General features: G+C 42.8%; 2 protein-coding genes across 7 annotated transcripts; one reads left to right on the top strand and one right to left on the bottom strand.

The window, feature by feature from the left end:
• Positions 1 to 594: 594 nt before the first annotated feature.
• Positions 595 to 2,411, bottom strand: LOC124057694 (trichohyalin-like). The gene is made up of 2 exons (XM_046386181.1): positions 1,408 to 2,411; positions 595 to 1,311 (listed from the first exon to the last, which is right to left on the bottom strand). Exons 1-2 carry the CDS (start codon positions 2,294 to 2,296, stop codon positions 950 to 952), a joined length of 1,251 nt encoding a protein of 416 aa, XP_046242137.1. The 5' UTR covers positions 2,297 to 2,411; the 3' UTR covers positions 595 to 949.
• A 4,477-nt stretch (positions 2,412 to 6,888) lies between these two features.
• LOC124057698 (leucine-rich repeat extensin-like protein 5) lies at positions 6,889 to 11,619 on the top strand. 6 transcript variants are annotated; one of them, XM_046386193.1, is made up of 8 exons: positions 6,889 to 7,115; positions 8,209 to 8,508; positions 8,593 to 8,723; positions 8,889 to 9,458; positions 9,676 to 9,777; positions 9,871 to 10,002; positions 10,161 to 10,593; positions 10,897 to 11,619. In XM_046386193.1, exons 1-4 carry the CDS (start codon positions 7,107 to 7,109, stop codon positions 9,196 to 9,198), a joined length of 750 nt encoding a protein of 249 aa, XP_046242149.1. In that variant the 5' UTR covers positions 6,889 to 7,106; the 3' UTR covers positions 9,199 to 9,458; positions 9,676 to 9,777; positions 9,871 to 10,002; positions 10,161 to 10,593; positions 10,897 to 11,619. The 6 variants fall into 6 exon arrangements, with proteins under 6 accessions (XP_046242149.1, XP_046242146.1, XP_046242145.1 ...); XM_046386190.1 differs by having other exon boundaries at positions 6,893 to 7,115; positions 8,593 to 9,458; positions 9,871 to 9,989; XM_046386189.1 differs by having other exon boundaries at positions 6,893 to 7,115; positions 8,593 to 9,458; positions 10,900 to 11,619.
• The last annotated feature ends 369 nt before the right edge of the window (positions 11,620 to 11,988 follow it).

Genomic DNA, 11,988 nt, shown 5'->3' with positions numbered 1-11,988 from the left:
CTGGTTTTACATGAAATACAAATATTAGATATTTATTTACTTGTATTTTCTCTTTTTATTTTGATATGTACATTTATTTATTTAATTATTAACCTTTCTGGTTATTCAGCGAAAATTAGCATTGGGTTTTGTTAATTTCACCCAGATAATTGAGTGGGGAAACCGAAGCTCCCGGCGTAAACCTGTAAATGCCTCACAGAAAGGTCTGGAATGAACCAGAACCTGACTGTAAGGAACCAGTGCTAAGCACTGAGACTGCATGGTGTCCTAAAACAAAATGGAAGGAAAGCTTGCAGTCAGCAGAATAATTAAAACAGATTAAAATGAAGGGAAAGATGAAGAGGAAAAGGGAATGTCAGAGATGAAAATATGAGGTCAGAAATTGTATATTTGTTGCCGCTGACTTGTTTTTTTTCCCATTATCCAGCTAAAATTAGCAATATATTTTTGCTAATTTCACCTGGATAATTGAGTGGGGGAAACCGGAGCACCCGGCGTAAACCCATCAATCCCTCAAAGAAAGGTCTGGAATGAACCAGAACCTGACTGTAAGGAACCAGTGCTAAGCACTGAGACTGCATGGTGTCCTAAAACAAAATGGAAGGAAAACTTGCAGTCAGCAGAATAATTAAAACAGATTAAAATGAAGGGAAAGATGAAGAGGAAAAGGGAATGTCAGAGATGAAAATATGAGGTCAGAAATTGTATATTTGTTGCCGCTGACTTGTTTTTTTCCCCATTATCCAGCTAAAATTAGCAATATATTTTTGCTAATTTCACCTGGATAATTGAGTGGGGGAAACCGGAGCACCCGGCGTAAACCCATCAATCCCTCAAAGAAAGGTCTGGAATGAATCAGAACCTGACAGTAAGGAAGCGGTGCAAACAACAAAAGTGGTTAAATGAGGAGATGGGACAGGAATTAAGTAAGTTGGTCTGGCTGGTCATCTTATTTCATTTTGTTCCTCTGCTTGTTTACATATTTATAGCCCAGAGGGAGGGGGTGAGGTTTCACGTTGTAGCGAGGACAGCGATGTTCAGAGGGCTGCTCCACGTTGTGACGCTGCAGCTGTCTCTTCTTCTTAGGCCTGCCACGTCTGGGCATTGGCTGAAAAGTATCTGCAGATAAGTAGGTGTAATCCGGGGGGGATCTGCCACTCTGTGGCTCTTTCTCAGTCTTAGGCCTGCCACGTCTGGGCATTGGCTGAAAAGTATCTGCAGATAAGTATCTGTAATCCGGGGGGGATCTGCCACTCTGTGGCTCTTTCTCAATCTTAGGCCTGCCACGTTTGGGCGTTGGCTGCGAAGTATCTGCAGATAAGTGTCTGCGATCCGGGGGGGGTCTGTCACCCTGTGGCTCTTTCTCAATCTTAGGCCTGCCACGTTTGGGCGTTGGCTGCGAAGTATCTGGAGATAAGTGTCTGCGATCCGGGGGGGGTCTGTCACGACGCCCTCCTGTAGCTGGAACCTTAGCAGTTAAAGGGTTGTTAACTGCTTTGGAAATTGGTGGGAGGCAAGGATATGGTGCAATTGTAGAGGGCACCTGAACCTCAGAGTCATCAGGTGAAGAGGAGAGGCAAGTCTGACCCTTTACAGTTAATCTTTCTTTGGAAATGGGTGGGAGGTGGGTAGTCTTTTTATTGCTGAGCTGCAAATTCTGGAGTTCTCCACGTTTCTTCTGTAGCTTCTCTGAAGCCTTGTGAAGATCATGCTGCACACGCTGCTGGAATTGTTTCTCCTCCATAGCAGTCTGTTCTGCATTCCTGGCTTCAGCTTCATGTTCTTCCCTTTTCAGCTGCTGAAGGTGGGCTTGTTTCTGACTTGCCATGTTGGCATTGAATTTACTCACTTGGATGTTGTTCTCTTTGGTTTTCTGAGCCTTCACTTTGGTTTCTTCCATGAACAACCCGTCAGCGTTTTTGTCCATCTGCAGCTGGTTCATACAGAGCTGACGTTCATCTTGTTCCCTCTGCTTTTTCAACCCTATCATTAACTGATTGCTAGCAGAATTTGACTGATGCATTGCAGCTCTCTCATCCTTCTTTTGTTTCAGCCGCTCTGCGTCTTTAGCATCTATTTTAGCCACATCTTTAGCAAGTCTCTGCTCCTCCTTCAGGGCCATAGCAGTAGCCTGGTCCTTGTTTGAGGCTGCCAGATTGTCTGCAACAATCTGGTTGCGCATCTGGAGTTTCCTGTCCCTTTCTGATCGCTCGGTCTTTCTTTGGTGCACCATTTCTTCAGTTCTCTGTCCATACCGCATCTGACTTTCATACTTGCGGTTTTCATGTTCAACCATTTCTTGCTGTCTTTCCCTGTTTTTAATTAGCGTTTCTGCATTCTCCGTGTCAATATTCCTCTTTTGGAGTTTGCTGTTGTATTCCCTGAGATCGCTATTCCGTTGAAGCTCATGCAAAAATGGATGATGTTCTCCTCGGTTGTTAACTGCTTTGGAAATTGGTGGGAGGCAAGGATATGGTGCAATTGTAGAGGGCACCTGAACCTCAGAGTCATCAGGTGAAGAGGAGAGGCAAGTCTGACCCTTTACAGTTAATCTTTCTTTGGAAATGGGTGGGAGGTGGGTAGTCTTTTTATTGCTGAGCTGCAAATTCTGGAGTTCTCCACGTTTCTTCTGTAGCTTCTCTGAAGCCTTGTGAAGATCATGCTGCACACGCTGCTGGAATTGTTTCTCCTCCATAGCAGTCTGTTCTGCATTCCTGGCTTCAGCTTCATGTTCTTCCCTTTTCAGCTGCTGAAGGTGGGCTTGTTTCTGACTTGCCATGTTGGCATTGAATTTACTCACTTGGATGTTGTTCTCTTTGGTTTTCTGAGCCTTCACTTTGGTTTCTTCCATGAACAACCCGTCAGCGTTTTTGTCCATCTGCAGCTGGTTCATACAGAGCTGACGTTCATCTTGTTCCCTCTGCTTTTTCAACCCTATCGTTAACTGATTGCTAGCAGAATTTGACTGATGCATTGCAGCTCTCTCATCCTTCTTTTGTTTCAGCCGCTCTGCGTCTTTAGCATCTATTTTAGCCACATCTTTAGCAAGTCTCTGCTCCTCCTTCAGGGCCATAGCAGTAGCCTGGTCCTTGTTTGAGGCTGCCAGATTGTCTGCAACAATCTGGTTGCGCATCTGGAGTTTCCTGTCCCTTTCTGATCGCTCGGTCTTTCTTTGGTGCACCATTTCTTCAGTTCTCTGTCCATACCGCATCTGACTTTCATACTTGCGGTTTTCATGTTCAACCATTTCTTGCTGTCTTTCCCTGTTTTTAATTAGCGTTTCTGCATTCTCCGTGTCAATATTCCTCTTTTGGAGTTTGCTGTTGTATTCCCTGAGATCGCTATTCCGTTGAAGCTCAAGCAAAAATCCTCCTTGAAAGTTCTCTTCTGTAAGCACATAATTTTTTTTCATTGGCTGCACCTCCATTGTTTTTGGCTCTTGCTGTTTCTGCCAACGTTTCTTAAGAAGCTTTCCCTCTGCTCTCACATTCTGATCAAGCGTGCTTATCTTTTTTCCTGCCTGCATGTTGTACATTTCCAATTATTGTTTCTTGTATTATTGTGCTGAATGTGTTGTGTGTATCTCTTGTATATGTTTTTGTACGTAGCTGAGGTCGGTCCCTGACTGTAGCTCTGCCAATACGTATCTGTACATTGCACCTCATTTAAGGAATCAGATCAAAGCCAGTTGGTGACATCATCGCCGATATGCAACTGTGGATTTAACTGCATTTAAGGAAAAAGATCAAAGCCAGTTGGTGACATCAACGCATTCCGTGGTTTTGGTCTGTGCTGTGACATCATCGTATTTTCTTTTTCTTTTTTTTCAACTTTTTTAAATACATTTTTTGTAATTTAAACTTTATTAACAGAATTTGTCTACAACCTTTATTTACATCATGGCCTGAAAAATGGAATAAAAATGTTTGGATGAGATGACTGTGATGTCTCTGTGTTTTGAGACTCCATTTGAATGTGGGTCTGCAGAGCAGTTCTTTTGTGGTGTGAAAGTGAAAAATATGAGATATGTGACTTCAAAAGCTAAAGTTCTAATAAATGCCCGTCCTGATTGTGAAACCTTAAGAAAGCAGTTTTAGAATTGTGATATAAGACAAGAAAAGACAAGACAACTTTATTTGTATAGCCCATTTTTACAAGCAGTTTGTCTCAAAGGGCTTAACATAACATCAGCAACATCCTCTGCCCTTCGACCCTCACATCGACTAAGGAAAAACTCCCAGAAAAACCTTTAACAGGAAAAAATGGAAGAAACCTCAGGGTGAGCAACAGAGGAGGGATCCCTCACCCAGGATGGGCAGACGTGCAATGGATGTTGTACAGGCAGGAAAGCAGTTAACAACATGAGAACGACATTACTAAAAAGACAAGTAAAACAAAATCTCAACTCATAAAAATTTTTAAATTTTCATGTGATTCATCTGTTCAGTTTCACTTTTGATACCACCTCAATATGATTTTAACATTTCACAAGACTGAAATTATAATAATGAAATTATAATGAAATGCTGTATCATTCATGTATTTTTCATATGCTGTTGAAAACCACTATCCTATCAATTCTATTCAGTTCAATTTTGGCCCGCAAGGGAGAACCACCCCGCTGATAGTCGGTGCACAGAAGAATGACAGGCAGATGTCAACGGTAGACATTGGGTTGGTCATAGAGCCGGTTACAGCTCAACATGAAGATCTGGATGGAGAGATACCTGCAGAAATATATATATATAGAGAGAGAGAGAGAGGGAGGGAGAGACACAAAACTACGAGGAGAACTGGACACACAGTTAGTGACATAAAATAATGAATTGTATGTTAATCTGATGAGGGGACAGGATAGAAGAGGAAAAGGAGGAGGGGGAACTGCTCTGTGGATCATGTTTGTGTCCCCTGGCAGCATAGGCCTATAGCAGCATAGCTATGATAGAGATTTAAAGACTAACAGTTAGTCAGACCTATTCTACCTGTGGCTATATATCATGAGGTGAGTGTAACTATGCCTACCAGCCCTACACACTTTATTTGGGGCTAACTATATGCTTTACTAAACAGAAAGGTTTTAAGTTTAGTCTTAAAAGTGGAGGTGGCTGCCTGTCGAACCCAGATTGGCAACTGGTTCCACAGCAGGGGTGCCTGATAGCTAAAGGCTCGTCCTGCAATCAGAATCATAACAAAACTTAGGAAATTTCCAGTATTACAACTGCCGGTTCTAGTATTATGGTGTGCTGCAGTTCTGTGTGTGGTTTGTCCAAGTGGTGTAGCCGTACCCAAGCAGTCTTCTGTTTTTTGGGCAGGTACAACTAGTGTCAAACACTGTAGCCTACTCTGTCTCCATTGTGGAAAACTAGAAAAACAAACTAAAACTAATATCCCTATCCCAGCTGACTACAGGCGAGAGGAGGAAGCACTCGGAAGCAATGATTTTTTTCTCAAACTAAGTTGTGGCTATAATACACACATATGCAACTCACTGATAATTAACTGTTTTTGATAACAAGCTGCATGCAAGCAGCAAACTAACAAGTATGAGAAATATTTTACATTTCCAAGTACATAATAAATACTCACCTGATCATCTCGACTCAACCATAATTACATAATAACAACAGATTTGGAAAGATATCCAGACATATACAGTATGGAGTGGTTGCTGTGCTTGCAGATTTGTGTGTCATAGAAAAGTGAGCTGTGGGTTTTGGCGCAGGCTGAGCTTACTGTTTCTATTAGTTTCCGATAGACAAGACAGGTCAGCTACACACATAAATATATATTGTTCAAAAAAGCCTACAGCTTACCCATATGATTTACCGCACATGGAAAAAAAAACATTTAAAGAAAACAAAAAACATTATTATTATTATTATTATTATTATTATTATTATTATTATTATTATTATTATCTTAAAATAGTGTAAACTGTGGCTGTGGCTACCGCGGCTTTTCTAACACTGATACATTCACTCTTCTGTCCTTGTGAGCTGCCACAGTGAATTTCCCCACTGCGGGATCAATAAAGTTCATCTTATCTTATCTTATCTTATCTTCAGTGTCTGGACAGTTCAGTACACTTCGTACTGCCCTTCTACTCTTGAGCCATTCAGTCACTCAGCAGCTAAAGGTGTTTTCGTCCATTTCTAATGATGCTCAGTCAATGCTATGCCAAAGTGTTTTATTCACATAGATCAGATACATTTTACTGCATCTATTTTTTAACAACAGCAAATTATCCCCCCTTCAACAGTCAAGTGTACTAAGAGCCCGCTGAAGAGAGATTGTTTGACAGTTTGGTTTTTCTAAAAAAAAAAAAGAATGTTCCAAGCAGAATTTCTGCTGCATTATTGAAGAGGACATTTTCTAAATCTTGCTGTCTCTGCAGCATGTACCCTCAGGGAGACTGATGGCTGTAGGAGAAATATTTTCATAGGTTTTTATTTTCCTCGAGAGCAAGGTGATATTCTACACCACTGTATTTTGTTAAATGATTCTATTCTCTTTAGTATACTTTATACTTTTATTGGCCTTCAGTGTGGACAGCAAAGTAAGAATTTCATTGTACAGGAAAACCTTCTCCTTACTGTGCACACATCTTGAATCTACAAAATCCCTGACTTTGTGCAAGTGTACCTGTGAGAACTGATGCTGGTTTGAAGGCAAAGGGTGTAACACCAAATATTGATTCGATTTTAGATTTTTCTTTTCAAGTTGTAAAATGATAGAGATAAACAATTCTTATTTATATTTTTGACAGCAGTCTTAGTTTACTGCATTTTTTCGCACATGCCGAAAACTTTTGCACAAAACTGTACGCATGTGATATGTAAGCATGTATGTGAATGTTGCTGACGGTGTTCGGGCTCACTGCGGTAACGACTGAAGGATTCTGTGGTTGCTACGTGATGTCTCCACGTGCATCATTCTGACATGACGATCATTCGAACATAAACGAAGTGAGTTTCAGCCGAGAATACACGCAGTGCTTTTCAAAGGTTTCACTCAACGATTTCTGGAAAGAGACGACCTCCATCCACACCTTGTTTAAATCCCACAACAGCTGACGACCCAGTAAAAAGGAACAAAGCTGTTTCAGCATGGAAGATGTAAGATTTATTCATTTAAAGCGCAGTTAGTCTTGCTAAGTATTTTACCGCTGTGACTTTCAGAACCCTCAAAATTCTGATGCTTTATTCCTTTGATGTGTGAAACAGTTTGAGGTTTAATTAAACAGGTCTGACAGACTGACAGCATTTCACTCTGTGAAGACACAAACGGATTGTCGGATAGCCAAACGAGGCCAAATAATTCAGTCGTCAGTTAATAAACGACATAAATAATTAAGTGGAGAAAAGAAAAATAATTCCATGAACTTTTAGACCATCTACACACAGGTTAGAGATATTTACAGACAACTACAAACACTATTTTGTTTGACACTAAGGGGTTTTAGACAAAATATAACCTTGAAATAAATGGTGTCATTTTGACGTCCAATCTCAGATCTACTTTTCAGTGAGATAAGTAAAGCTGCTACTATATCACATGTTCCTGAAACATGTGAACTACCTGCTGAGGGTAAAATGAATGATGTGTATGATATTAGGTGTCGTATGAATGTGACCTGTGATCAAGCATCCAGATTCTATGGCGAGACAATCAGCTGGATTAGTAAATTATCCCAGGGATTATGCATTAGAACAGTAAACTGAGCTGATCCAATGATGCAGATGTTGGCAGCTGTTTTAGTTATGAACGTTATTCGTCATATAACCCCTCATCTGACCTACGATGCGCTATGAGACTGTGAAACAGCCAGGGTGACAGTAAGATGTGTTGTCCTGCTCTGAAGGGAATTAACATTTGGATCAAATATTTTCTGACTGACAGCAGAATGATGTCAGAGTACAGTCAGTGATGTGAAGCTGCACTCGGTACGTTGAGTCTATCAGTGCTGACTGTCAGTGACTTGAGGTTGTGTCTGGTGATGCTGAGAAAAGCACAGTGTCCACGTGTCCTTTAACATCACACCTGCAACAGAGTTAGAGCAGCTTCAACCAGTTAAAGACAATTTATTGTCTTTAACTTTGAACGGAGTATTACTGGATTGTAGTGATGATCATTACTTGTTAGTCAAACAGTTGATGCTGCATTCACGTGTCCTGCATCAGAAATGTAAAGGTTTGTTTGTGTGTTCAGCCTGATCAGCGTTCCACTTGGACATCTGTCCTCGTGCCCAACCCCAACCGGCCCGGCAGCCCGAGACTGATCCTGAGGAGGATCCCAGCACCAGGCCCCTCCAGCAGCTCCTCCCCGAGCTCCACATCCAGGTCTACTCCTCCCACACCTTGTGGCTATCTTTGTTGCTCTTGCTCTAGCTGCTCTTGCTCCACCTTCTGTTCTGGCTGCTCTCTCAGGTTTCCCAGCCCCTCTCCAGCCTCTCCTCCCAGCAGGCCACAGGATGATCAGAGCAAGGTCGCCCTTAGGAAGCTGCTGGTGGTGAGTTCACCTGACAGACCTGAAGTACCCAGTAAGGTGAGTACATGTCGTAACCGAAATGTAAAGTTTTGTTTGTGTCTTCAGCCTGATCAGCGCTCCACTTGGACATCTGTCCTCGTGCCCAACCCCAACCGGCCTGGCAGCCCGAGACTGATCCTGAGGAGGATCCCGGCACCAGGCCCCTCCAGCAGCTCCTCCCCGAGCTCCACACCCAGGTCTACTCCTCCCACACCTTGTGGCTATCTTTGTAGCTCTTGCTCTAGCTCTTCTTGCTCCACCTTCTGTTCTGGCTGCTCTCTCAGCTGCTCTTGCTCCACCTTCTGTTCTGGCTGCTCTCTCAGCTGCTCTTGCTCCACCTTCTGTTCTGGCTGCTCTCTCAGGTCTCCCAGCCCCTCTCCAGCCTCTCCTCCCAGCAGGCCACAGGATGATCAGAGCAAGGTCGCCCTTAGGAAGCTGCCAGTGGTGAGTTCCCCTGACAGACCTGAAGTACCCAGTAAGGTGAGTACATGTCTGAGTTCTCAGAACCCCACCAAGCCTCGTCCGATGACAGCTGGTCCCCGGCCAAAGTGGGTAAGGAACATGCAGGCTATTATCAGGGAGAGAAACAGGCAGCGTGGCATCAGGGGAGGTAAGAGAACTGCTGGACGCCCAAAAGGTGAACCTGCAGCCAAGCGCTCCTTTAACTCTTAGATAGTCTCTCTTCAGTTTCTGTTCTGCAAATGTAAAATGTCATGTCCTTTGGAAAAATGTGGCGCAGCAGGAAAGATATTTTGCACTGGATTCTGCTTGGTTGTTTTTTCTTTGCTTCCAGGACAAGGATTAAACATAAGACCCCAGAGGACCCCAAAAGCAGACGAGACAAGTGAAGGTGAACAGATGAGAGAAGAAATTAGAAACAGATCCAGGATCAGAACATGAGATGAACGACTTGCAGAAGGTTTACCAAAGAGGTAAAATGGCTCTATATTTTCTGTTTCCAATTAAATACACAGCACTGCTACTGTCTGAGAAATTTTAATGATTTATCTCAGGATTAACTAACACTGGTAATCAGTATTGATCTAAATGTACAGTGTTGTCATGACAAAAGCACTTGGTTTGTAGCTGTCTGAGAAAATGCAATAAATCTCAGAATTAACCGAAGTTTTATCTGTTTTGTTCTTTAAGATTTGTCCTCCATGAGGTGAGCGACAGCCCCTGGGTGACAAAAGAAATTAGAAGCAGACCCAGGATCAGAACTTGAGATGAACAACAACTTGACAAACAAAGGTTAGTCTTTCCCCAAGATCTAAAACGGCTCTGTAGATATTTGATGTTTACAAGGAAATATGCAGTCTTCACGTCTTTCTTTGAACAACTCAGCAATCCAAAACGGCCAAAAGACCCCAAGGATAAGAGACGAGATGAGGACCAGCCCCAAGATGTGAAGCCAGGCCCAGAGAGACAAGGGAGCCCAAGTCGCAGGGACACGGAAGAACAAAGTGAGGCACAGAGGTAATCTAACTGTAGGAGTTGCATTATTTTGCCTGTCAAGTTCACTGTTTCAAAGAGTTACTAAAAGAAGTCAAATGGCCAGAGAAATACTGCATACCACAGTATGCGCAATAGTACAGCTGTCTGAATCTGTGTGTTTATCTGCGCGTAACTTCAAGACCCGAGAAGACGAAAAAGCAGAAAGAACAGGGAGGAGCCACAGGATGACAGAAGAGATGAGAATCAGCTCCCAAAAGACCCGAGATGAGGATGGAACCAAATTCGAGATGGAACCAAATTCCACCCCCAGCCCCACCCCTCTCTCTCCTTCTCTCTCTCTCTCAACCCAACCGGTCAAGGCAGATGGCCGCCCACCTAGAGCCGGGGTCTGCTCCGAGGTTTCTGCCTTCCAAAAGGCAGTTTTTCCTCGCCACTGTCGCCAAGTGCTTGCTCATGGGGGAATGTTGGGTTCTCTGTATTACAAAGTTTGTGTGATACAGCCAGGAGATATAAATAAACTGAACTGAATTGGAGTGAATTAAGCAGATAACAAAGAGTAAAATGGATGACAAAGGACAGGAAGGAACAGCCCTGAGAAGAGATGGGGACATGGTGAGACAATACAGTGTGCTTGTTAGGTTTCATTTTTCTGCTGGAAGTGTCCACAGTTACAAAGCCTCAGCACATGTCGTGAAAGTGTCTCTGCAGATACTGTATGATAGATACTGCTTACATGAGAGTGCAGTACTGCTGGCTGAAGAAACAGCCCTAAAAGATGCATAGCAGATGATCTATAGGTCATTTCAGGCCACCTACATGTAAAGTGTGTGATGTCCTGGCATGTGCTGTACATCATCATAACTGTAAGGTCACATCTAAACATCACACTACCTTTGTAACGTTTGCTTGTTTCAGCAGAATACCAGCAGCTAGCAGAAGACGTCTGGTGCCTGAACTAAACACGCTCCATTTAAAGATGCTGGGGACGAGTTGACAAGAAGAAGAATCGGGGCAGAGCCAACAGAAGAGGAGTTCAACAACATCTGACATGATTAAACTATGTAAAAAAAGTCCTCAATACAAAGTCAGAACAAGAAGAATTGTGTCTGTTGTTTCAGGGTTTTGGCATTTTATTTTCATGCCATGTGCTGCCAAATCATTTTGCAGGGATAGAAACAAAACACACAGTACTAAAATGTAAGCAACCCTGCTGGTTTAAAGTTTTCTATAATTTTGCCAGTCATACCTTGCAGCTTTAAATGATCTTGAACTATTTCCATTTTAGGGTAAATTTGTGGCAAATCTCCTGGTTTTCCTCCTTTTTTCTTAAATCAGAGCCATAATAAATCCAATAGACATCTGTCAAGCCAGCAGCAACTCTATTGATGTATTCTGAAAATATTACCCAGACTCATATTTATCCAAGTTCGATCAGAAAATTGTGACCTACTGGATCAAATTAAATGAAAATAAACAGAAACTCAGGAAGAAGAAGTGGTCCTTCTAAATTAATCAAGTCAAGTCAAATCAGGTCCCTGACTTGATGATCAGAGAGGCGGCAGGTCCTCATTCGTGCCTGCGCTGTTGTAAACTGTGATAAGAATAAAGGAGACACACATTGTGTTGGTGTTAACTTCACGGCAGCAGGCTTTATTCTTCCCATTTGCGTGTGAATCCTTTTCTCTACCACTTGCACAAAGTGGCATCTAGTGGCAAGGTTGTGCCATAGCAGTGTAGTGTTGAAAAACAGGTTTAATTCACTTGCCCAGCGCTGGTTGCCTTCAGCTGTCCCTCTGGCTCCACTCTGTCCATATCCTGAGATGGTCTTCAGGCCCTTCCACACATCTCGTGTTTTGTTCTCCTCCAGCCGCTCCTCCAGCTTCTTCCTGTAGCTGTTCTTGGCCCGCCTGATTGCGTACTTGAGTTCACGCTGAACTCTCTTCTGCTCCACTCTATCCCCAGAAAAGAAAGCCCTCTTCTTCTGGTTAGACGCGGGGCTTTTAGCTC

This window comes from Scatophagus argus, chromosome 4, assembly GCF_020382885.2.
Source record: "Scatophagus argus isolate fScaArg1 chromosome 4, fScaArg1.pri, whole genome shotgun sequence".
Classification (NCBI taxonomy): Eukaryota; Metazoa; Chordata; class Actinopteri; family Scatophagidae; genus Scatophagus; species Scatophagus argus.
This window is presented reverse-complemented; position numbering and strand designations above follow the sequence as displayed.

Bases quoted from the DNA above. Each gene is read 5' to 3' on its own strand.
- LOC124057694 (XM_046386181.1), bottom strand. From the start codon at position 2,296: ATGGTTGAACATGAAAACCGCAAGTATGAAAGTCAGATGCGGTATGGA. The intron at 1,312-1,407 runs ATACTTCGCAGC...ACTTATCTGCAG, and splicing joins TCGCAGACACTTATCTCCAG to ATACTTCGCAGCCAACGCCC.
- LOC124057698 (XM_046386190.1), top strand. The intron at 8,509-8,592 runs GTGAGTTCACCT...TTGTGTCTTCAG, and splicing joins CCCTTAGGAAGCTGCTGGTG to CCTGATCAGCGCTCCACTTG.